This window comes from Monodelphis domestica, chromosome 7 (assembly GCF_027887165.1).
Source record: "Monodelphis domestica isolate mMonDom1 chromosome 7, mMonDom1.pri, whole genome shotgun sequence".
NCBI classification, from domain to species: domain Eukaryota; kingdom Metazoa; phylum Chordata; class Mammalia; order Didelphimorphia; family Didelphidae; genus Monodelphis; species Monodelphis domestica.
The window spans coordinates 77,818,988-77,846,269 of record NC_077233.1 but is presented as its reverse complement, the minus strand read 5'-3'; the positions used below and the strand labels follow the sequence as shown (position 1 = coordinate 77,846,269).

At 40.0% G+C, this 27,282-nt stretch overlaps 1 protein-coding gene across 1 annotated transcript in view; it reads right to left on the bottom strand.

The window, feature by feature from the left end:
- ZPBP (zona pellucida binding protein) overlaps window positions 1-22,262 on the bottom strand; it is a 104,797-nt gene extending 82,535 nt beyond the window's left edge. Inside the window, exons 1-3 of the mRNA XM_016424563.2 lie at window positions 22,089-22,262; window positions 16,321-16,615; window positions 2,654-2,740 (exon numbers count right to left, since the gene is read on the bottom strand). Coding sequence (XP_016280049.2) covers window positions 2,654-2,740; window positions 16,321-16,615; window positions 22,089-22,262 — 556 coding nt within the window. The remainder of the gene's footprint in view (window positions 1-2,653; window positions 2,741-16,320; window positions 16,616-22,088) is intronic.
- Window positions 22,263-27,282: the final 5,020 nt, after the last annotated feature.

Sequence of the window (27,282 nt, the reverse complement as noted above, 5' to 3'; positions counted from 1 at the left end):
CATGACTATGGTAGTCACAGCACTATACAAGATGGTATACACCCAATAGCAAGAAATGGCAGACAGCAATAATAATCCACAGATAATTTGCAGCAGCAGCTTCTTTCTTTTTTTTTTTTTCACTGTTTTTCTCGGTCTAGGAAGGGTAAGACCATTTCCGGGCTTCCAATTGTAATAGATGCTCCCTTTAAGATATTTATGGTAGTAGATATGAGTTGGAGCAATAGCACCAGGAAATTAGAGGAAAGGCCAGGATCTGCACTCCTTCCCTCCCACCTCACTTCCTGTTCATCTCACAGTTGATCTTAACCAGCTCTCCAAAGATGGTAAGTTATTAGCAGTTTCAAAAGACTAATTTCACACTAAAACTCTTTTCTGAAAAAGGGGTTTATTCTTGAATAAGGGAATTAGGGAGGTGGGAGAAGGAAAGGGAATATCAGGTCTCCCTAACCTCCTATAAAATTCAATATGGGGGAAATGAAATGAATTGTCTAAGAGAGGATATTATTGATGAACACTGAAAAGGCTCTTCAGAGCTAAGCTGTTCATCAGAGCGAAATTCCACTTTTTTCAATATTGAGTCAATGAATAGTCAGGAATCCAGGGCAAGTCTGTCTATCAGTCTTCTTCCCCGGTCTCCCAAGGCAGAAGTGATTTTCTTCAGCTGCTGGCTTTTCAACTGCTTTCTCCTCAAAATTTTTTTCTTCTTTCTCTCCTTGATTGACAGTCCATTCAACATTCCGTTTCCTTGTATTTGTTTGCCAGTCTCACTGGTGTTATAATCTCTTCCTCAAAATACTAAAGTCTCAAAACCAGAACAAAATGGGTCAATATGAGACAAAAACAGGGTTGAAGTCAAAAGTCTCCTCCCCCAACAAATACACATAATGTAAGCTTCTATTCATACCTATTGGCAACATGTCATATTGTGTTCCATTTTTAAGAAGCAAAAATATTTAACCAAGTAAAAATATTAATTCAGATATATATGAATATATATTGTACATACATGTAGTTGCTAGAGCTTAAAAAAAAGCTTCAAAAGGAACGACAAAAATAAGAAATAATATGTGACAAGTCAGACAGCCCCTTCTTAAGCTTAAGTTTTATCAACTTTAAAAATAAGGTAGTTGAATTAGATGATTTCTAAGGTTTCTTCAGAGCAACATAACAAGTAAAGGGACTTCTGGAGCCATCTAATCCAACTCCAACCTGGATAAGAACACTTTCTACAAAATATCCAACAAGTAGTTAATCAGGCTTTGCTTAAAAACCTCAAGAAAAGAGAAACTGGCTACTTGCTGTGGTCATTCCAACATGGAACAGCACTATTAAAACATTTTCCTTATATTAAGCCCAATTGTGTGACTATAACTTCTACCTAGTACTCCTAGTTCAGTTGTTTGAGATTAGATCTAATGTCTCTGAAATTACAAGCATTAAAACACACACTATCTCTTCCGTACACACTCACCACATGCACACACACACACACACACACACACACACAAAAGCAACTTCTCTAAATTTAACATCTACAGTTCCTTTAACCATTCTTCCTTTGGCGTGACCTTAAGATTTTTCACAAGCTATCTGTTCACCTCTAGTCATCCTCCAGAGCTAAACAATATTTCAAATATCTGCCCTAGGAAGAGAATAATTATACTATGACCCACATGATTTTGGAGACTCAAACTTTAACATTCATAATTAGATTTTTTGGTTGTGATGCCAAACCCTCTTCTCTCTTGAAATCCACTAAAAATCTCTGATCTTTATCAGAGGAATTAATGACTAGCCATTCCTCTCCTATCTTGTACCTGGGAAGCTGTTCTTTTGATTCCAAGTGTCACATCACATTTGTCCCTATGAACTTTCATCTTACTGGGTTCAAGTCATAATTCTAATCCTTCAAAATGTTTTTGTGGATAGTGACTCTGTTAACCAATATATTAGCAATCTCTTAACTTTTAGTCATCTAAGAAATTTGAAGTACTAAGCAATGAGAATCTATACCTTGGAAAAACCCAGTAGATTAAAGTCAGGAAAAAAGGTCAAAGTAGTACAGTACTAATATGAAGCTTGAAAAGGCAGAAAGAGAAAAAGGTACCAAATATTTTGGCAAAAATCATAGTCCAAGTAATTAAATAAATCTATTATGTCACACAAAAAGAAGTTTGAAGGATCATAAATGGTTGGAAAGTTGAACTTAAACATTCATTATTTCAAAAGAAGCTTACTTTTAACAATCAAAAATAAAATATGTAAATACATTTAAAAGTTGTTCCCACTAGTTCTCTTAATCTCATTAAAATTAAATATTGTGGATATCCAAATAAAACATCATTTGGGATTTGTTAAATTAATTCAAATTTGAGATTAAATAGATCCCTAATTTTTATATGAGAACTGAAGCATGTGTCCCTTAAGTGCTCAAATTAACTTTAAGAAAGTATTAATTGCCCAGATGCTACACATATGTACATATAGCAAGCAAGGTTGAACTGGAATGTACACCACCATATGGTAAAAATAGTCCTGACAACTTGAAGAGTCTACTTTCTAATTTCAGAGGCTAAAATTATCTTTAATTATACATATTCATATTACTTTCTCAAAAGCATAGATTATTTATTATTTCATTTATGAATACCTGGAGCATTTGTTGATCCTACTATTTTCACTATGTCTGTATTCCCAGTGGCCTGTCTTGAGAGCCGTTCAGAATAGGAATATCCAACTTCAAAAGAAATTCACAGTGATTTAAGTGAGAGCAGAAAAGATAGATCAAGTTGTCTAAATTAAATTATTACTATATTTTATATCAGTTGTTAAATTACAAAGTAGCACTGAAACTATTAGTGTTTGTGGTAAGAAGACATTATCAAATATTTGTACTTCCAGCAATCATTTATTAAAGCATTTGCCACATGCAAATGACTGTGCTAGGCATATATAATGATATTAAATGGTCTTTTTAATTCAGATGACTATTATTTAATATCAAATATTTTATGTATATTTTTAAAACTTAATAAATTCCCACTTGTGTGCACAACACAGTACTTGTCATGAGAAAAGACAAACTACATTTTAATATTATTAATATAAAGAAAAATAAAGAAACATTTCTAACATAGATACTTCAAGCCTTACTATAATATACTACCCTTGCAATTTACAGAAAAGAGTATCTAGACATAGAAGAAATCTGAGAAATCATTTACTCTAAACTGCTCATTTTGTTGTTGAGAAAACAGAGGCCCCAGGAGTTAAGTGACTTGTGTGTGTTCACACAAGTACCAACAAATATAACCAGGCTTCAAAACCAGAGCTCCTAATTTGAAATAGTGTCTTCCCCTCTACATTAGACTGACTAATTACCTTATAACATCTTAGATGGAAACTTAGATTCCTCAGGGATTTAAATAATTAAACTCCTTTTAAAGTAGTCTCCCTCTGCCCATATAGAAAAGCTTTACAAAGAGATTTTTTTATAGGTGAATATAATAGATGGGGTTAGTAATTTCTCAAGAAATAATATTAGTTTGCATTTAGATAGTGCTTCAAGGTCTTCAAAGCACTTTACAAATATATCATTTTTATACTCACAATGGCCTTGTAAAATAGTCACTATTACTTCCATTTTACAGATAAGGAAACAGAAGATGAGGGAAATTAAATGACTTGCCCAGGGTTATATAGTGAAAAAATGTCAAAGGCTGGATTTGAATTTAGGTCTTTCCTGACTTCAAGTTCAGCACTCTATGAACTGTGCCATCTAACTATCCCCTAAGTTCCCAAAATAAAGACTTAAAAATAAAATATATCAATCCTCAAAAATACAGTTTATTAAAACTTGAAAAAATCTGGAATCACCATGTTTTTTTAAAAAATCATCAACAAACATTTATAAAATTTCTAATATGTTCATTGCACTGTACTAAGCACTCAGATTACAAAAACAAAGAAATATGTATTTTTTAAGATGTCTATGAAAAGGAATTCTTTCTCTGATTGTAGACACCAAAGAGTTTCAGAGCCTCTTTTTCACTTCCACTCCTCCCCAAAAGTGCTATATCAGTTGAATCTGCATAAATCTCCCAGGTCAGTGTCAATTATCATGTGGTAGAGAACCCAGTTTACCAACAAATAGATTAGGGCTAAGGAATGGAGAAGAGAGCAAGAAGTAAATTGAGGGTAATTTCATGAATTTCTGCATCTGCTAAAATCTTCATAACTAATTGTTTTGCAAACGTGTGCCTTTGGATAAAAGAGCATATATATGCATGGATAAATCAGAACAACAGATCAGTCCTTCTTCCCCAGGTGAACTTAGTAGCCACTGAACCACTCATTCCTGATTCAGATCAATTATGGTCATTCTACACAAAAGAAACCATTGCCACAGAAACCAGATTTCTAATCAAATTAGTCTATGGCTGATCCATCCTTCTCTCCTGTTACTAATAAATATCTACCTATAATTCCCATCAAAGACCTCTTCCTCTTGCCAATTTTTTCCTATACTTTCAACTCAATCCAGTTTGGTCCTACCTCTTCTTAATTCCTATTTCCTTTGCCTTCATCTTCTAATATGCCCCCAGGAACCCTGAGTTAACAAACTCTCCATCATCACTTCCCCTTATATTCTTCTCACCAAGCTGGCATTCACAAAAACACGGATTACTTCATAACTCATCCCTTACCAACCTTTCTGGCACTTCCTCCTTGTTCTCTCATTCCCCTCTATCTCTCTCACACACACACACACCCCCCTTGGCTTTTTCTAGATCCTCTCTTTGTAAACTCTACTGCTTTACTCCATCCATCTCTTCTATCCCAGGGCATCAGAAACTGACTGAGAAGATCATAGATTTTAGAGCAGTTATGGGGAATCTTTTGAAACTTTTTAGACTCCATGCCATGCCCCACCCAATATCCCCCAGAGTGTGTGCCAGTGCCCACCCCCAACTGCATGCTCCACCCCCCTGGCCACCTACATTGTTAGGATACCAGGGTGTACATTTAGAGGAATTCACCCTCATCCCCTTCCTGGAGGTGACTGGGTTCCCAGGGCAATTTCTCCACAGTGCATGAGTCATGTTAAAAGGAAAAGGGTGAGTGATCCAACCCTTATCAAAGCACTCATATCAGAAGGGGGTCCTGAGGAACCTCTCCATCCTGAATGAGCATCAAGGGGGGGAAAGAGGGGAGGCTGTTCTGGGAGTATTCAGTAAACATGAAAGGCAGCCCTGTGAGAAAGCAGGGGTCCTTCTCTAAGGTATCCCACAGGGGGGCAGCTAGAACAGAGTGGATCGAATTTCTGGAGACCTCAGGCCTTTGAAGCACTGCAATCAGGATGGAGGGGCAGGTATTTTCTTTGATTTGTGGGTGTTTCTTGCATACCCAACACTCTGAAGGACCAGTTTAGCTACTGTTTCCCCAATTGAATTAGGGAATTATCTGCCCAGATAATTCTGGGTATACATAGTTCAAAACCCAAGAAAAGACCCAGAATGTGAGAGGAATAGTCATGGGATCAGGAGGTTTAGAGTTAAAGCAATAGGTATCCACAGGAGGGATGAAGATAACAAAGAGAGGGGGTGAGGACTACTTATTCCAGAGTGTCCCCAGCTTTTTGTTTTGTTTTGTTTTTCTGCTGTGAAAGAGATATTTGAGGTCTTCCAGGGGCTCATAGGAATAGGTGTCCCCACCTCCTCTTCTGCCGCCTGTTTCTGGGGAGATACAGGGTTTAATGTGAGAGACATGAGTCCCTGTATTCTGCCATTCCAGTTTTACAGCAGTGGGAGTGGATAGGATGGGGACCCTCCTATTGAGGTGTTAGCTGGTTGGATTCCCTCAATTTGGGCTGGGTGTAGAACTTCCTCTCCATTCTTCTTAGAAGGATTAGGAAAGATCTGATTAGCATATTCCCTTAGGGCTTGGTGAATGGGGCTCAGCCCTAGATTTCCTCAAGGGGGTATTTTAATTAGGATCAGTTCAATCCGGAGGGCCTGGACCCAATCAAGAGCAGTACCTGTTCTATTCATCTAGTAAGGGTGTCCACAAAGACTTTGTACCTTTTTCAGGGTGATTGGTGGGTAGAAGCAATCACCAATTTGAGGTAGGTTACCAGAGACTGGGGGTGGGGGTGGAGGGGCTGGCCAAACCCTAGGACCAAGCTCAGCTCAGCTGTCTTCAACCCCTGCAACAGAGATGAGCAGCTAGAATGCCCCACCTCCTGTGTTTGGAGGCTAGGCCAGCCTCCCAGTCAACCAACATGTCATCTTTGGCAGGTGTGACATGGGTTTGCCATCATGGTTTTAGAGCAAGAAGAGACATTAGAAGCCACTGAACTCAAACTCTTCACTTTACCTATGAGGAAATAAGGCACAGAAAGACTAAATGCCTTGCCTAGGCTCACAGACTTGGTATATTTATCAGAATTCAAATGTTTGGCTTTCTAAACTCAAAGCTAAGGTCCTATGCACTCTATAGTGCTGTGTCCCACAATCTCTTCTTAGACTCAGGCCATCATTTTCAGTAAGATTTCAGCATTCACATTCATGACCCTCTGAACATCCAAGTCTCTGGTTTTTATCAACCTCCTTAATTCCCAGGACTACAAAGCTCACTTCTATCACCAAAGGTGTGGTCAATCTGCATCTCACCACCATCCAAATTATTCTACCCCCAAATTCATTAATTCTGAAATTCTCTCTGATTACAATCTCTTATTCTTCTTTCTCTTCCTCAGCTTCCTTTTTCTGACATCTTCTACTCACTCTATCCTTTCTTGTTTTGGTCTCACCTAACTATAGGGTCTAGACTAAATCTATCTCCTTCAACAAGAGTCCTGCTCTTTGAATTGCTGCATCTTTGTCATTTCATTGTTCATATATTGCCAATCCCCCATGATTTCCATTTTCTGCCTTCACCAATTCTCCTCCCAAAAGTGAGATGCTGCTGTTTAGCATTTGGATCCACTCACAAGTTACCATTAACCTCACCCACACTGATATACAGCAATCCCCTATTCATCTTTTAATAACTCTATCACATTCCTGTAACAGTTTTACGGTTCCAAACCTTCTCAGGTGTACTAAGGCTCTAATTCTCTCTTTCCTCAGTATATCTCTGTTCCTATTGAACACCCCCTCCACGCATTCAAAGTTATATATCCTTTAATCCACACTTTACAACCTCTTCCCTTCTTAACCTCCTTTGCTCTAACATGAGCAGAAACAGACTTCACCTGTTGGAAGGCTCAATCCCTTCCCACCTTCTTTGAAACCTTGTGCTCACAAGCTCTCTTCATCTTCAATCTACTGACTTCTTCCTGAGAACTATATTCTCTTGTCTTCACTCTTCCAAATAAACCTTCCATCAGCCTTGCCATCACCTCAGATTAAAGTCCTTTATCTCTCATTCCTCTAACTGTGCACTCCTAGGAAGTCAACAGTCAGGGCCTTGGCTTCTTCCATCCTGACTCCCTGGAGTGTATGGAGTGTTCAGGGAGGACCGACACCTCAGGAGTGCAGGCTTACTGGGTCCTTTTCAGGGCTGCTCTTCCACCTTTGGTGTCTTCCTGTCACCCAGCTCTCCTCTGTGGCTCCAAGAAACTATGGTACACACAGTCACCATATCATGGTAAAACCATGTTGGCAGACAAACTAAACTAGGTGAAGGGTAACCACAGACCTCAAACCTATCTGTGCTCAAATTTGAGTTTTCTTTATGCTCTGTTCTAGATTTTTTTTTTACATTCTATACCCTATGATCTAATTCTTGAGAATATGTTTAATTTTCATTAATTGCATAATTAATGCATAAATGACTCAACATTAATCTCCTTCATGAACAATTCCAATAAGGTAATCTTTTCCACCTGAATGTGCCACCTAATGTTCTACAAGCCTCTCTCCATCATAGCCTTTCAAAACCATACAGGAACTGAAAGGAAATCTAGATATTCCTAAATACTCTATCTAGATAGCTCTGATTAAAAGCTATGGGGAATGATTTTTGTCCATATACAACATTTGAACACAAGATATTTTATTTAGTATACCTCTCTTCTTACTATGCCTTAATTGGCATTCTGTCATGTTTTCAATGCCTCCTTCAATTCATATAATCATAAACGTATAACCAGAAGGACCCTTGAAATTCATCTAATCCAATTCTTTCCTTTTACAAATGAAGAAACAATTCCATAAAGATTAAGTGACTTGTTTAAGGGCATATAGATAGTAAACAGCAAACTGGAAATCATACCAAGATCATTTACTGCCAAATCCATCACTCTTTACCCACCCTTGCCATACAGTCACTGACATAGCACTCTATCTTAATGACTACCTGGCCTTACCCTTTTTTGAGTAAAAGTTAGCTTAATGAACATGTTGTTTATGCTTGTTCTTACCAAGTTCTTACCAAGATTCTACTAGTCTTTATCTCTTGGCAATAACTAGTTATTCTTCATTTTCTTTTTTCCCCTTTCTTTCCCTCTATTCTATTTTCTGAAAAACCAGTCACCAATCTTTCCCCAAACAAAAGTTTGGGAGAGAAAAAGAATAGCGCTTACTGATTATTTTAAGTCATCATTGTTATTATCAGATTTTGTGCTGTTGGACATATACCAATTCTTGACTGCTCCCTAATTATTTTAATTTTTAGCCAAAATAAACCAATGGCCTCAACAAACTTGACATGTTCAAAACTTAAAAGTCATCATTTCCACAAAAACCTGGCATGAGAACTTCATCATCCTCCCTGTCTCCAAGATTCATATTGCTTCCCTCATAAACAACATCCAATCCATAGCAAATTCACTATCCATTCCACCTCCAAAACATTTCTCACATGTGTCTTCTCTTCATTTCCACTGACATGATCCTAATTTAGGAATAGTATAACCAGCATTAGCCTTGGAGTCACAGGGCTTAGATTCAAATCCCACTTCTGACACTTGACTTATGTGAAACCTTGAACAAGTCAGAATCTCCTCAGTTTCCTCAACTTTAAAATGAGGAGGCTGGACCAGATGTCTTCTAAGGCGCCTTGAAGTCCCAGATCTACTCCCATCCCACTTGGTATCCTTTGGCTTGAGTCCCTCCCCTCATCCTCCAGATAGCTGTCAAAATCATCTAAGGCAAAGCCTTGATTATGTCACTTTTTTTGCTCAAAATCCTTTAATGATTCCCTAGAAACTTTAGTATAAAATACAAATTCCTCATATTGCCATTCAAGAGCTTTCACAACTGAAGTCCAATTTACTCCAATTGTTTTACATTACTCTCATGCTGTTATAAGCAAACTAGACAAGAGGGCTCTCACCAACTTTGAATTTGAAAAGGTCAATCCCAAATGCAGGGAATGTATATATTCTTCATTGCTCTTTAGATACTTATCTTCCTTCAAGACTCTGTTCCAATACCAACTTCCTCCATTATTATTCCTCCCAACTGCAGTCTACTTGCCTCCTCAAATATTCTTAATGCAATTTGTCTCCTCTCTTCTTTTACCCTTTCATTTCTCAACACTGACAATAAATATCCTTTCCCTCTCCACTCACACCCAGAATAAAAGTTCCCAGGAGAAAGGAGATAGGTTCTTTTGTCTTAGTATCCCCATTATTTAGCATAGGACTTAGTTAGTAAATGTTTAGTGAATTGAACACATCTATCTCAATACTAGAGAATAACAAACTCAATACCTTAAAAATGCAAGGTCATCTTGATATGACAAAAAGAGTATATTAAATGACACTCATAAAATATAAAGATTTGGTCACATGCCTTCTCAAAATTTTTCTGTAATTTCTAATACCCAAGAAATCAATTTAAACACAAACTCAATACATAATGAAACATAATTTATAACTCTTGACAGAGGTTGATTTTGCTTAGCTGTTTTTCTTTGTTAGAAGGGAGGTTCAATTATCAATGTGAGGGGGAAGTAATATCCTTAAATGAATGAGATATAAAAACAAAAGACAGCAATAAAATTCATTCAAAAATAATAGCAACAATATGTGCAGAGGGGATCATATCCCCTCCCCCTCCTGAGTAGCCTAACCTATCCATCAACATTCCTCACATAACAGTTATACCAGGTTTGAGTCAATTACCAGCTGTACATCAATAAAAGGAAGGGGGCAGGTCTTTTCTGGGCTTTTGCCTTCTTGGACAGACATGGGGCTGGAGAGAGAGGTGGGGAGAGAGAAAGATAAATGGAGGCTAGGACATGTGGTTTGAGATCTTAGAGCAAGGCAGTGAGATTTAACTTTAGTCTTATCTACCCTTTCTATTAATAAACTTTATAAAATATATATCTGGGTAGAAATATTAATTTAATTCCTACAGATAATGATGATGATGATAAATTCAATAAACATTTATTAAGCCCAAACTATTAACAACACCTAGTATTCATTCATTCATTCCAGTCTAAGTTCTTTCCCCATCTTGCCTAACAGCAACCATCTTCTGATTTATAATCATTTTCAGCCAAGCACTCTAATCTGGCTAGACAATTCTATATACTATTCCTTCTCTAGAATCCAACCTTTGCAAAGCTATCTCCCATGCCTAGAAGTCTGCTAGCTTTCCTCCAAAAATAAATTACTTCCTATCATGTCTTCTCAGCTCACCCAAAATCTATGTTCATTAGTTACTCTCCTACATTGACCCAGGTTTACCAATGTGTCTTTATTTTGTAAAGAAAAGTTTTAAGTTCCTTTGGAGAAAAAAAAATTTAAGGATAAGAAATGTGCTGCCTCCTGGAATCCAAAGACTGAATTCCTTGTGGAACATGCCTTAGAGATGCCTGTGGCGACTACACACTGCTCCAAGAGTTCCTGAGCAAAAAACCGAATGTGTAGAACTAAATTTTGGGGGTTGAATACATTTGTTCATATGTACTTTGTTGTACCAAGGGGGACTGCCCCCTAATTGGTTTTGTTCTTGATTCCCTTTTGTTTCCTCATTCCCAAGTTGTTTTATTTTCCCTGTGTAAAATTACATGTACCTTAGTTAATTATGTTTAAAATGATCCATTGGAGAGACTGGGCAGGGGTGAGGAGGTTTAAGTTAAGGATTATGGGCTGATTTTAGGGGTGAGGACTCCTTTTACCTAGAGTGGGAAGAGTTGGGGCTTTTTTGTTTTGTTTTGTTTTGCTGAAAGGGAGTATAGGAAACTGGGTTGGGTATTTTTTGGAACAAGACTTAGGAAAGAGAACCAGTACTCCCCCTGGAAAGGGAACATGGGTCCCCCTCCGTTGGGTTGGGGTTTGGGGCAGGAAATTTAAAGCTTACCAGTAGCAGGAACAGCAAGCAGCAGAGAGAGTAGTAGTTAGCAGGAACAGCCTCTGTGAGGGAGAGACCCAACTACCCAGTTCTCCTGGTGGGCAGGTGTAGGCAATGAGCCTGAGAAGGCTCTGAAGGAAGAGGGGAGAGGAAAAACCACAGCAGGAGAAGAAATCTGGTTCCTCTAGTTCTGGCATCCCTCTGTGGTCTCCAAAAATTTGTAGGAGTAAAAATGAATAAATCCTCCTTGTATTTAAAAATATATAGGATTTTTAATAATAAATCAAAAGAGAGGAAAAAGAAAAAAGGTTCTTTCAGTTAAGTGAGCAGAGCAAAGAGAGTCAAAGACTCACACCTGCAGCACTTTACCAAAAGTCCAAGCTCCAAAAGAAGAGCCCCACAGCATGGATCTCAGCCAAATTTATCTCTTAAGCATCCTTACATAAAATGAGGACATAACTTAAAAAGATGCTGGGAATGTAGCTCAGGTGTTGCAAACTTTCCATCTGCACACCAACCTCCCCCAAATGTTCAATTATACCCAAACACTTCATTTTAAACATGTGGTGTAGTGGATTGAATGCTAGGCCTGGAATCATGAGAATTTGTCCCTTGACAAATCTGTGTGACCTTTGAAAGTTACTTATCTGCTCTAAACTTCAATTTCCCAAGTGGAGAAAACAGTATCTGTAGTAACTACTTCCTAGGATTATGAAGATGGAAAGAGATGTTAAAATATTTTGTAAACCTAAATGTGCAAAATAAATGTCAGCTATATTTTTATTGGTCTTATATTAGCTTCAATTTCCTCAATGGGGAAAACAATGTCTATAACACCAACTTTGATGGGTTTTGAGTCTTCAAGACCAGAGTCCAAATCCTCCCTTTTACTATCTGTGTGACTTTGGGCAATTTGTTTAACTTCTTTACCTTAGTTTCCTCATCTGTAATATGGGAATAATAATAGCATCTCCCTCACAGGGTCCTTGTGAGGATCAAGTGAGGGAAGGCATGCAAACCTTAAAGTGCCATATAAATAAACTAGGATGTTATATGTTAAATACTTTTAAAACTTCCAAGGACTACATAAATATATTATTCCAAAGTATGTCTTGTCTATTTATTGCTTTTTTATATCTTATATAGAGCCTCATTTATCTATTTTATAGAGAGAATTAAGAGAAGTGGCCAAGTCTAATGAAAAATACTCCCCAACATTGAACCCACTGCCAAAAACACTTCAATAATTATTTGTTTCCTAAAGTTTTCATAAGAACTGAAAGAGACCATGAAGACTATCATTGTATCATATTTAACCCTTTATTTCCCCCAACCTAGTGCCATCTGATGACAATAGGAGTATAAAAAATGTTTAATGGAGATGCCAATGTACTTAAGACCATAAAATAGTTTAAAGAATGGACAGTGGGTAGGATAATCAATTAGGATGCTGTCATACAGTATACACCACATAAATATGGAGAATCTGCATTCGTGAGCAACAAGTCTTAGTAACTTACATTTGGAAATGAGAAGGAAGGGAAGGAAAAACACAAAGAGGTTTTGAATATAGGTAACTAGGTTAATGGTGGTGTCAATTATAGAATAGAGAAATCCAAAGAAAGCCATTTATGAATATGTTTACTTGGTGATGAAGAAATTATATAAATAACACTAATATGTGGTCAAGAAAGATGGATGGTTTTGATACTAATAGTGGAAGAGCCACCATTGGATTTTTGTTTATCTTTGGTTCATAAGGATATGGGAGCACCTATTATTTCTTTATTATATTATATATGATATATATTATATAAATATTATAATTTATCATTTCTATCTAACCACTCTGAATCTATATTTCTACCAGATGACTACTTCTCTCACCGGAACTAATGTTTCTATTTTAAATAAACTCCTTAAAAGTATTTTAGTGGTAGAACAGTAGAATGCCAGGACTGGTGTAAGGCAGATTGGTCTTCCCAAATTCAATTATGGCCTCAGACACTTACTATCTGTGAGACCCTGAGCAAGTCACTTAACCTTGTTTGCTTCAGTTTTCTCATCTGTAAAATGAGATAGAGAAGGAAATGACAAAATACTCCAGTATCTCTGCCAAGAAAACTCCATATGAGGCCACAAAAAGTCACACACAATTGAAAACGATTGAACATAACAACAACAGTATTTTAGTAATATGCTTTTGTAGTCTTTTTTGTAAAAATTTGTCTACAGAATAAGACAAGAAATAATACAGATGGATACTTCTCAGTTAAAAGATACCTTTCGAATTAAAAGGCAAAGCATTTAAATTTAAACCTCTTTATTTACTGAAATATACAATGAGTATTTCTAAATTATTTGGATTATTTTCCATCCTAGAAACTAGAGAAATGGTTCCAAACCAATAGAAAGGCATCAGTTTAAGAGTTTAAAGTGAGAGTCAAGACCACCAAAACATATTTTGTCAACAAAACTCCTGCTGTATACACCTTAAACCTATAGATGGCAGTCTCGTATCATTAATGTTTTTAAGATAGCAAGGTGTCAAATGTTAAATACAATATTTTATTAAACCAAAATGTCTATATAGCCAGATGTGAGCAAAATTTAAGAATCTAACTTAAGAACTGCATAGCAAAGAAAGCAAATCAAACCTATTCTAGTCTTAATCTCTTCTTCCTTCCCAAATGTATAGTGAGAAGTAAATTCAACAAACATTTATTAAAAGTTTTACTATGTTCTAGGCACTAGGAATACAATGGTAAAAAAAAGAATCTCTGCCCCCAAGAAATGTACATTCTATTGGGGGAAACAAAATATAATCACATAAGTATAGTAGGGAAATTATGGGAGAGAAGGGGCTACTACCACAACTAGAGGCACAAGGGATTAGGAGGTGGTACCCAAGTTGATCCTTAAAGAAAGACAAGGATTTGGGGAGATGGAGATGTGGAAAAACGATATGGTTTTAATAGGCTTGTGCATATTGACCCAAACAATTGACCGACTATCAAATTCAGGAAATGTTTAATAATAGAGCTTGGCAGAAATGTATGGTTCCTGAATTGTACAAAACAGGCCTGAAAAATAGCAGGAACAAGAACATGAAGAATCTTACAAGTCAAAATAAGGAGTTTGTATTTTATTCAGTTAACAATGAGAAGTCAACTTCTTAACAAGTAATAATCACTTTGCAAAAATTATTTTGGAAACTAAGTAGAAAATGATGAGGAAAAGAGAGACCAGAAGCAGAGAAAAACCATTTAAGAGGATATTATAGTATTGTAGCAGGGAGGTGATGAGGACCTGAACTGCAATAGTAGACATATAAATAGAAAGGAAGAAATAGAACAGTTGTAAAAGATAGTACAGAAGTAGACAGCTGACAAGATTTGGAAAATAATCTTATAGATCAGTAAAAGGGATGACTCAAAAAAGACTCCAAACTGGTGGTGACTAAGTGGCCCAGTGGACTGAAAGCAAGAGAGGGAGATGGGAGGTTCTGGGTTCAAATTTGACCTCAGATACTTCCTAGTTGAATGACCCTGAGAAAGTCACTTAACCCTACTTACCTTTCTTATGGGTCTTCTGCCTTGGAACCAATCCACAGTATTGATTCCAAAATGGAAGGTAAGGTTTTTTTAAAAAGAAAAGAGGATTCTAAGGTTATAAAACTGGGTTTCTGGGAGGATGCTATTACCCTCATGAAAACAGGAAAGTTGGAAGACTGGCAGATTTTGAGGTTACAAGAAATTATGAATACCATTTTGGAAGGTTTAAGTTTAAGATATCTAGCATATATCTCGTAGGACACCCATGATTAGCATTCAGGAGAATGATTAATGCTAGCTATATGGATGTGAGAATCACATAGAGAGAAGGCATTTGAGTCACCAGGAGGTGACAGTGAAACTTCTAAGTGAAATCTAATTGTATGAGTGACTGAATAATCAATATATGTTCAAAAGAACATAAATTCCAACAATTATATAGCTGAGTTGTTATACAAGAGATGGATAAAACATAGAAATCTACTTTGGGAAAGTTTTTTTAAAGCATTATAGATCACAGATTTAGATCTGGAAGGGAACTTAGAAATCAAGTCCAAACCACTCATTTCACAAATGATAAAACCCAGGCCCAGATAGGTCCCAGTGACTTGCCTACATGTTACACTAGAAAAAGTCTTATGAAACATTCAAATAAATTTTGATGACTCCAAGTCTGGCACTCTATCTATGCCTCCTAGCTACCCCTTCACTTAAGTATTAGTACTATTAAGTTTAACACAAAATTTTAGTATGCATAAGAAAATGGTATTCTCATAAACTGATAGATTTATAGTTGAAAGAAATCTTAGCAACCAATCAAATCTAACTCCCCCTGATAGCTTAAGTAACTTGGAAAAAAAAACTAAAAGATCAGCTTAATTTTCCTCTTTAAAAAATATTATTTTATTGGTAATGGTTATTTTCTTAAAATTAAGGAAAATACTGGACTTTGCAAAAATAATTAACTCACATTTAGAGTCCTTTAAGGTTTACAAAGGTTATATATACATTTGGTAACTCTATTACACAAAAGATGACAAACTTTAAGGCAGAATAAACTTCAGAGGCCATGTAGGTCAAAATTGGACTCTCTTTACAAATGAGAAAACTGAGGCCTAAGTAGTCAAACAGATACAGAGCAGGAAGGATTCGAACTCCAGGGACAGACACTCCAGGTCCAGCACACATTCCCTTGCCCCACACTACCTTTGAACACAAACTAAGAATTAGTTGCTCAGACCAAGCAGGTCTGGATCCACCATCGCCCCAGAACGTTCCCCTAGAGGCTCATGCCTTCCCAATTCCCTCCATCTTTTCTTGATTTCTCCCTGCCTGGTCCGCCCGCTCCTCCCCTCGCCCCACACTTCTCTTTCCCTCCTGGACTGCCTTCCTCCTCCCAGGGACTTGACTGTCTCTCACGGAGCCAAAGGGACGATTTGTAGGGAGTTCCTTACTTGAAGGGGGCTTTTGGAGAAGCAAGAAGAAGAGGAGAAGGGAAAAGGGAGGAAAGAACTGGGAGCCGTAGTCCCGATTTCGCCACAACCAGACCCGAGGGGCATTCTCCATCCCAGCAGCACCTACTACTAGCCCATGCCCGAGGACATCGTTACTATGGAGCTCGAACGCCGCCTCGCAACTTGTTTGCGACTGCGCCCATGGAATGCACAGTGCGCAGGCGCTAGGAGCGGGAGGGGGCGTGGCCTCTGCAAAACTAAAGGTGGGATGGAGACGGAATAAGGGACTAAATTCCTGCAAGAGAAAGTAAAGGGTAAGGGGGAGAGCAGAAGTAGGAGAATTGTCCTTTGCAGAGGGAAGGGCCTGTTCCAAAAACTAAACAAAGGAGAAATGGGGAAGAGGTGGGAGGGATTTGGAAGTGGGTAAGCTTCTCAATGGGCCATATCACTCACATAATGGAATCACCTTTAAGGGATAACGAAAAAAAAAAAGAAAGTGGCATTGTTTTGATGAACTGCCTAAACGTAATCACGTTAGGAAGATAGAAATTAGTAAGTATCTATTAAGTACCTAATATTTGTCAGGCATGGTGCTAAGCCCAATGGTCAAAATATAAAACCCAACACCCCCCCCCCCCCAAATAAATTTCCTGTTCTCCAGGAACTCACAACTTAATGGGGAGATGGCAGGAGAGGATGGACAAGAAACAACTATGTACAAATGTGATATATATATATATATATATATATATATATAGATATATATATATATAGATGTATGTATTGTATACATATATACATAAATGTATATATATGTACAAGTTATGTACAAATAAATATGTACAAGAAATAGGCACATAAAATATATATGATACATGGAAATTGGGGTAGTATCAAAGGGTAGGCACTAAGATTAAAAGGGACTGGGATAGGCTTCTTGCAAAAGGTGGAGTTTTTTAGCTGAAACTGAAAAATTGAGGGAAGCTAGAAAGCAGAGATAAGGAGGGAGAAAAATCCAGGCAGTGGGGAAGACAGTGAAATCTGAGTCTGTAGATGAATCACTTGAGGGGAGTAATAGAGGTCAGTATCACTGGATCTTAAGAGTACTTGGAGAGAATAAAGTAGAAGATTGGAAAAGCAGAAAGGCAAGGGATTATGAATGGTTTTGAAAGCTAAACAAAGGATTTTATATTTGATCCTGGCGATGATAAGGAGCCACTGGAGTTCAATAAACTGAAGTTTATTGAATAGTGGAGTGACTTGGTCTGATCTGTACTTTAGAAACTTCCATTTGTCAGCTGAGTGGAGGATGGACAGAAGTGGAAAGAGACTTGAGGCGGGGGAAAGGCCAACAGGTTACTGCAATAATTTAGACATGAGGTGATTGAAGGGCTACATCAGGGTGATGGCAGTGTTTGAGGAGTAAGGAGACATATTAGAGAATAATAGTGTAGCAGTCCACCCCTAGCTATGGGGAAGTGAAACAGTTAGTATGTACAGAGTGGCTTAGAAGAGAGCATGCTCAGTCTTGAGCATGGCTGGGAAAGCCTCTGACCCTTGACCCCAGCTTCCCCCAGGTTAGGCAGGAAAACAGGTTTCTTTGTGCTCACCTGGCTAAGAGAAACCACACCTATACCTTGTCATTAACCAGTGATAATCATCCCTATGTATTGTGTATATTTGCATATCAAAGAGATTAAATACTGGGCCACAGCAAGCTCCGCCCTCTCTTTCTCTTAGATCTCAGCTCTCACTGATGCCTGTCCTTGCTGGCGCTTGCCCTCTGGCCAAGCTCCATCTTTGATTCCTTTCCTTATCTACTTCTCCCACCTGGGACCTGGCCTTTGGCCAGGCACTTTCTTCCCTCTATCATGTCTCCGACCTGTGTGGTATTAAATTTGGATCTTTGGATGGGTATAAGCCTTCTGAGTAGTCCACTGATCGGAGTTATTGCTGTGGCTCCTTGATAATTAATAAGGCCTGGATTTCTGACTCATTCCTGCCACCTCATATCTCTAACTTGGCTCCACCATCCCCCTCGAGGCATCCAGAACTTCTATCCTTCCTCTATCTTCCTACCTTGAGGCTTCTCGAGGGTTCGAGGAAGCTTCAAATAGAAAGGTAAGAACAGAAGTCCTTGGCACTTCCCAGAATTCCCTATAATCTCACCTGAGTGTGAGAATACAATTTTTATTTAAAGGGCTCTCTGACTCCCAAGAACGGCTCTTCTTGCCCTTCTAAGCATACGCGGCTCTCTACCTGGCATACAAGATGTAGAATAAGTGGCTGTGAATGGGCTAATGTGCCCTAGGCATGTGTTTTCTTATTTTGTATTTCTTTATCCTTGATTTCTAATAATCTTTAATAAACCTCTAAAAATATAATACTTTTAGTAGAGAAACTAATTTAACTCTTACATAGGTGAAAGGGTAATCATAGTTTTATGGACTTTTGGGCATGGTTCTAAACCACTGACTGGAATGGTTGTTTCAGTTCACAACTCCATCAACAGTGTATTAGTGTCCCAATTTTACCACTACCCTACTAACGTTTATCATTTTCCTTTTTTTTTTGTCATATAAACTAGTCTGAGAGGTGTGAGTTGGTATCTCAGAGTTGTTTTAACTTGCATTTCTCTAATAGTGATTTGGAGTATTTTTTCATATGACTAAAAAGAATTTTAATATTGTCATTTGAGAGCTGCCTATTTATATCTTTTGGCCATTTGTCAATTGGGGAATTACATTCTTATATATTTGATTCAGTTCTCTCTATATTTGAGAAATGAGATTTTTCATCAGAGACACTTGTTATAAAATATTTTTTCCCAGTTTGTTGTTTTCCTTCTAATCTTGGTTGCATTGGTTATGTTTATGTAAAACCTTTTACATTTAATATAGTAAAAGTTACCTATTTTGCATGTAAAATTCCCTATGTATTGTTTGGTCATAAATTCTTCCTTCATCCAAAGGCCTGATTGGGTACACTGTTTTGTACTCCCCCAATTCATGGTTTACTGAGGGCTTCCTAACATGCAGGTTCAAGTTGTACCCACAAGCTTGGTAGCATGGCCACTTAAGGAGGGTATAAGGATGTGACTACAGAAAACTTATCTGTAACTACTATGAATGTCACAGGTTGGCTCCCTACATCTACTTTGACCATAGGCTCATGGGGGTGGTAAGAGTCTGGTCTGTCCGAGTCAGAGTCAGTTGGGGAGAGATTCTTGGGCTCAAGGAAATACTGCCCTCTGTTACCAGGGGAGGCCTTCCAGATTGGACACTCATTCTTCCAAAGGCCAAATCCCTTACAGAAGATGCACTGGTTATGGCCCAGTTTTGGCTTTTGCCCCCCACCTTGGGTTCCCCTACTTTGAGACAGGTCCTACCTGCAGCTGCCAGGAGCACTGCTTAATGCTTTTCACATTTTCAAGCCTCCTTTTCTGTTACCTTGTCATGGTTTCAGAACACCTTGTCAGCAATCTTGAGAAGTTGGTTGATATTCATGCTCACAAAGTCTTCCATCTTCTGAATCTTTTTCCAAATGTCAGAGGTTGATTGGGAGAGGAAAGCTGTATTAACCAGCCTCTGGTTTTCAGGGTTTCCAGGTCCAACAGGGTATAAAGAGAGTAAGCCTCATAAATTCTCTCAAGGAAGTTGCCTGGAGTCTTATGCTCCTTCTGAACAATGGTTTGTTCATGTTTGTAGGGTGCCTCCCTCCTTTCCTAATTTCCTAATCCCTCAGAGCAGCTTTTTCAAGGGGGCTGCCCACCCATCCTCATTATTAAAATCCTATTCAGAGGGATCAGCTGGTGGCTCAGTGGATAGATTGAGAGCCAGGCCTAGAGATGGGAAGTCCTAGGTTCAAATATGGCCTTAGACCCTTCCTAGCTGTGCAGCCCTGGGCAAGTCACTTAACCCCCATTGCCTACACCTTACCACTCTTCTGCCTTGGAATCAATACTTAGTATTGATTCTAAGACATAAGGTAAGGGGAAGGAAGGAAGGAAGGAAGGAAGGAAGGAAGGAAGGAAGGAAGGAAGGAAGGAAGGAAGGAAGGAAGGAAGGAAGGAAGGAAGGAAGGAAGGAAGGAAGGAAGGAAGGAAAAGAAAATTCTAATCAGGAAGTATCTGTGACTGTGTCCCAGACCCAAGCCTCAGGATTATTATTTCCACCAGAGCCTGGCTGGGAGCCCATTTCTGAACTTCAGCCACAATCCAGCACTCCTCAGTATTGAAAAGGGTAAGGGGGAGCTTCCTGCAGTCATTCCAGGTGGGCCTGTATGTCTCAAAGATGGATTCTATGAGATCTATCCTGGCTTGGGGCTTCTCAGAGTACGAGTAGGTGTGGTGATTCCAATTCAGCAGGTCAGTGGTAGAAAATGGAACTTAGTATAGAACTGGTCTGCCTGGTTGGACAGTCCCATCATCCCCTATCAGGACTGGGCCTTGAGTTTCAAGGAGGGGCATCTGGAGGACAGAGTCACTAGGAGCAATGTGTGTTCCCTGCCAGCCCAAGTACTTGGTACAAGAGGAATGTTGCTTAATTTTTAACCACAGGAAGACAAATAAGGGAAACTAAGTCTCCAAGCCAAAAAGAAATAGGTGTATTGAATGATGGCCTGTCTCACAATAAAACTGGACTTCTGGTCAAGATCAAAAGACTCCATGCCATGTGAGAGGACTTCTTTTATACCTCCAAGAAAATCACAATTTATGAAATAATCCCAAACAGTGATAAAAATAGAGAGATGTGGATTGGTTGAAGTAATCAGGAAATACTTCTCATTGGTAGAAGTCAACTTGATAGGCAAGGGAGCTGTGGAGGAGCTTGAACGCTACTTTCTAAGCCTGATGATGTCAAGGATGAAGTATCCTAAGATGACCAGGGTAAGGAGAAGGTGCCAGGCCCCCAAGCAGGGCAAAAGCCTAATGATGGTATATACTAGGGTGTATACAAAGGTGAAGGAGTATCACCAGGCTTCTAACCAAGGCAAAAGCCTCCATGCTAATGAAGATGCAGTCACAAGCTCAAGACCATGATTGCTGAGGGAGCATGATATAGCAAGTTAAAGGCTGTAAGAGTTAAAATTAAATTATGACGCTGCTAGTAGCTTTAATAACTTTATTAAATCAAAGTGGTGATAGTAAAGAGAGGGAAAAGTAGGAAAGAGGTAGAGAGCAGCTCAGATTACTGCTCTATTTGCTGCCATGATGGATTGAAGCTCACCATGGACAAGAGTTCCTTCAGGTTCCCAGCTCCATCTGCAAGACCCTCCTTTCCTTTTGGGTATGACCTTATTAGCAGTTTTCTCTACTCACTAGCTCTTTCACGTCACATCTCAGGAACCAACCATAGTTTCTTGATTTTCTTGGCACTGCCTGGGGAGAGCAGAGCCTGTGGGATCAGTTTCTCACCTAGTTGGTTTCAACTTCCTTTCTCTAAGGGTTTGTCTATACTTGCAAGTCTCGGTGGTAAATGACCTTCAGGTCATCGAGAGGTGACACAACAAAGCTACATTAATAGAGAGAGAAGTTCTCTTCCCCAAGGCTAAGGCTAAAACTGTGGCCCATGTTAACATTCAATAACTATATTCAACAGTTATCTTACTTTGAAACTTATTTAAAAATAATCACAAAAGATCTACTAAAATTATCAGTTATGCTAACATTACTTACCTATCTTAGAATTTATAATTAACTCAATACTACTGCTAACATTAAAATCTGATCTTCATATAAGGGGGGTAGTAGGGGATTTTTCACTCACAGGAGACTGGCCCTGGTGGGGCAGATGGCTGAGGACAGGGGGCTGGCAGTGGCAGGGGTGCTGGGCCTGGTGAAACTGAAGGTAGAGGGGTGTCCAAGACTTCTGGCTCCAGCCACTGGAGGTATAGCAGAGGGGAACGATATGAGAGCAGCAGCAGGCATTGTTCTGGGTCATCTGGGAGTATGGGTAGAGACAGAGGTGGCAGTGGGGATTCCTCTGCACGTTCTGAGGAAGAAGAAGCTGCCTTTCTCTCTGAGGGGAAGCTGAAAGGGAACTGCTTCCAAACGCTCTTCATCTTCCATTTTCCCCTACACAGACAAGGCTCCATAGGGGCTTAGTGATCACAATATAGAGCCAAGAATCGATATATGGGAATCAGGATGTCTGGGGGTACTGTCACCACATGCCAGGCAGCCCTCACCAATTCCAGGTCTAGGGGCCCCTCAGGGAGCCAGCCTACCCCAAAAGTTGGCCATTCCAACTCACACAGAGTGTGTAAGCGACCTGGGGTCATCTTAAGCCCATCTTGGCCAGAAAAGCCCTGCTTAAAGTTCTGGAGCATACAAGAGAGCACAGTTGGATTTGAGGAAGTTTCACCCATTGTGAACAATGGTGAGGACAGATAAAGGTGGGGAGCCCCATTACTGGAACCACTCAGATGCCTTCCTGCTTGTGTCCCTCTCGGGAACTTAGGTCCCATTTAGCTAAGAGCACCCCAGTAGTCATTGGGGTTAGCAAACGCACTCTTATGCTGTATGTCGGTACCAAGAATTAGGGTGGGTCCCACTCAGACCTCATAGCCCAAGCTATGTGGGGCCAAACGACCAGGCACACACAAACACTTCATCCAGTTTCCTGGCAAGCCCCTTGCAGGATGTTGGAGACACATACTCAGTGCTTAAAGTGTGCTCATTCACTCATCAAACACACACAATCAGACTGAGGTTAAAGCATTCCCATCCCATAACAATCCATTCCAAACCAAAACTATGGGCTGGGAGGTGATTGAGTTCCCCATCCACCCAGGGGGGTGGGCTGGACCTCTAGGCCCTTAAATTTCCTTTCCCTGCACCAGTGAGCCTGGAGTCTACAGCTTCCATCTATCTATATGGGGCCCTGTTTGGTCCACTCTGAGCAGGTCTCCAGGGCCAAGTCCGAGAGATTTCCCCACAACTGGCAGGCTGGCACCAATCCTATCTGGCAAAGCCCCTACTGAGACTAGCCAGGGCAGACGACATAACAACTGGTGACAGCAATGGGCCCAAGTCAGTGTGCTTTCCTGGCTGATGTACCAAATACTATGGCAGAGGAAAGACACTGACCCCCAGAATTGTTGGAAGAGCGTTTTTTACATGTGAGCTTAAGCTAAGCCCAGAATAGCTTTAGAAAATGACATATAGGTTATACATACGTGATGGGGCTCTGGCATAGGGAGGGAGAATGATCAAAGCAAGAAATCAGAGTAAAGACAGCTGGTGATTGATGATAGCTGACTAGACATTCAAGGCTATATGACCAGACTTACCCAAGGTCGGAAACAGAGTCAGGAGCAGGAGGAGATGGACCTGGGATTCTAGACCAGGAAACAGTCAAAGAAAGGGACAGGAAAAGGGAGATATATGTGATGAGAGCTTGCTTGTAGATTATTTTTGAGAATATAAAGAAATGCTGATGATTGGTGTGGATTTATTTTATATCCTGCAATTCTGCTAAAGTTATTAATTGTTTTGATTAGTTTTTTAATTGATTTTCTAAGCATATCATCATAACACCTGCAAAGATTGATAGCTTTATTTCCTTATTACCTATTCTAATTCTGCCCATTTCTCTTATTGCTATAACTCATATATCTAATACAATATTGAATAGTAGTGGTGATAATGATCATCCTTGCTTCACTCCTGATCTCACTGAAAAGGCTTCTGACTCATCCCCATTATGTTTACAAATGGTCAATTCATTCCTTTTTTTTTTTTATAAGGAGAAAGCAATGAGGCTTAAAGTGTGCTTTACACATCATTGTCAACATAATTACTTGGAACAAATGAAATTCTCTGGAGGCCATATATGTTAAATTTAAGTTAATTTATTAATTGGCCACTCAAGATTTCTAAATAGCCAATGGACTGCCTTACAGTTCAAATAAGATGCTAAAAGAATGTGCACAGCTAGGCAGGAAAGCTACTAAGCAGCTAGGCCAGATGAGCAAAGAGAGTGAGACTTCTTGGCACACAAGCCAGTATATATCCCTTCTGATGTCATCATCTGATCTCTCCCTAGGACATCTCTAATTAGAAAACAGGTATGCAAGAAGTAGCCTCAGAGACCTCAGCAACTCCCTCACTGCTTCATCCCAGGAAGAGGCAGGTCTCAGGAGGATGCCAACACGGGGTTGCCTTCTCATCATGTGGCTGGACCATCATGGCAGTTAGAGCTGACTAACATTGCCTAAGAGAATTCCTGTTTACAGAAAAATAAGGACCCCAAGCCAGACCAGTGAGATGCCTTTAATCCTGTTATCTTTAACAAAAACAAAAGACCTAGACAAAAGAAGGGAGGACCCTACATGGGGGAGAGACTGAGGTTTAAAATTAAAGGGTTTTAGGGGGAGGTTGGGGGCACAAAAGAGAAAATTACTTCCAAATTCAATATTAATTTTCTATATACTCAATGAAGAGGAAACATCCAGACATATTTGAGACTAAAATAAACTGAAGATCTTCTGTCAACAAGAAGAGCAAATGGGAACAGACAGGGGAAAGGGAGAGATAGTTCTTATGCCATCAGTAGGAGGGCAGATTCAAGTCTCTCCAAGCCACGGCGCAGCGTGAGATCAAGAAGATGCAAGACCGATGGTGGGAAAAAAAGGCAGAAGAAATCCAGCGGTTTGCTGATATGAAAAACTACAAACAATTTTTCAGTGCCCTCAAGACTGTCTATGGGCCATCAAAACCCACCACCACTCCCTTGCTATCCTCTGACAGTGACACTCTCATAAAAGATAAAAAAGGCATCAGCAACAGGTGGAACGAACACTTCAGTCAGCTTCTCAACCGACCCTCGTCAGTCGACCAAAGCACCCTTGACCAGATCCCCCAAAACGCTCCATTGAACAACTTGATGTCCCTCCTTCAATAGAGGAAGTCCAAAAAGCCATCAAACAAATGAGTGCAGGCAAGGCACCCGGTAAAGACGGGATCCCAACCGAGGTGTACAAGACCTTAAAGGGAAAGGCGCTCCAGGCATTCCACATAGTGCTGACCAGCATACGGGAAGAGGAAGACATGCCCCCAGAACTCAGAGATGCCTCCATTGTAGCCCTATACAAGAACAAAGGCTCACGAGCAGCCTGTGACAACTATAGAGGCATCTCACTACTCTCCACTGCCGGAAAGATCCTCGCCTTTGTTATACTCAACAGACTCCTGTCATCTGTTTCAGAGCAGAACCTGCTTGAATCACAATGTGGCTTCCGACCAGATCGCAGCACCATCAACATGGTCTTCACGGTGAGGCAAATGCAGGAAAAATGCCTTGAGCAGAACCTGAGTCTCTACATTGTCTTCATAGACCTGACAAAGGCATTCGACACAGTGAACAGGGACACATTGTGGATGATCCTCAGCAAGCTCGGTTGCCCAGCAAAATCTGTCAAACTGATCCAGCTCTTTCATGTCGACATGACAGGGGAAGTCCTATCTGGTGGAGAGACTTCCGATCTCTTCAACATCTCCAATGGCGTGAAACAAGACTGTGTCCTCACTCTAGTACTATTCAACCTATTTTTCACCCAAGTATTATGACATGGTGTGATGGATCTAGACCTGGGCGTCTACATCAAATACCGACTGGATGGCTCACTATTCGACCTTCGCCGCCTGACTTGAAAAACAAAGACAACAGAGAGACTCATCCTGGAAGCTCTCTTTGCAGATGCTCTCATGGCCCACCAAGAAAATCATCTCCAAACCATTGTGGACAGATTCTCCACCACAACAAAACTGTTTGGCCTGACTATCAGCCTCAGCAAAACAGAGGTGCTATTCCAACCTGCACCAGGGAGGCCAACTAACCAGCCATATATTACAATTGACAGCACGCAGCTTTCTAACGTCAACACTTGCAAGTACCTGGGCAGCACCATCGCCAACAAAGGGTCCCTAGACCACGAGATTAATGCCAGGATCCAAAAGGCCAGCCAGGCACTTGGGCGGCTGCGCTGCAAAGTCCTCCAACACAGAGGTGTAAGCACTGCGACGAAGCTCAAAGTGTATAATGCAGTGGTCCTCAGCTCGCTCCTGTACGGTTGCGAGACATGGACACTGTACCGGAAGCACATGAAACAGCTGGAGCAATTCCACCAACGCTCTCTCTGGTCAATCATGAGGATCCGATGGTAGGACCAAATCACCAACCAGGAAGTCCTCGACAGAGCCAACTCTGCCAGCATCGAAGTCCTGGTCCTCAAAACCCAGCTACGATGGTCTAGACACGTCATCCACATGGACCCACAGCGAATACCAAGACAGGTATTCTATGGTGAACTGTCAGCTGGACTCAGGAAACAAGGCCGACCAAAGAAAAGATTCAAGGATCAGCTAAAGTCCAACTTGAAGTGGGCTGGCATCACACCAAAGCAACTAGAACTCGCTGCCTCTTTCAGAAGCAGCTGGCGAACCCACATTAACCATGCCGCCACCACCTTTGAAGATGAGCGACGTCGACGTCTTGCCGCTGCGTGTGAACGCCGACACCAGGCCACAACCGCACCTCCCGTAACAACTGGTGTCCCATGCCCCATGTGCCACAAACTCTGCGCCTCAGCCTTTGGACTTCAAAGCCACATGAGGGTACACCGTAGATGAAACTGCACAAAGACAATAGTCATTCTCGATCACCGAGAGACTACTATGTATATATAGTAGGAGGAAACCCTACAAAATCTCCTCTAGGGCAGGACCCAGACAAAATTTCTTCATAACTCTCTAGAAATCTCCCATAATGATTCATTCATGTTTGTCATTTGAAGGGAAGGAATGTTAACTGTGGAGATTAAACTATATCATGTTAAAATATAATATGGTATAACTGAATGTTTTAATAATAATAATGTAGAGAATGATTGTCAGGAATCCCTGCTAAGTCCAGCCCCAGAGGCCTATGGCTCCCACTCCAAAATTCTGGAAAGCTCTGA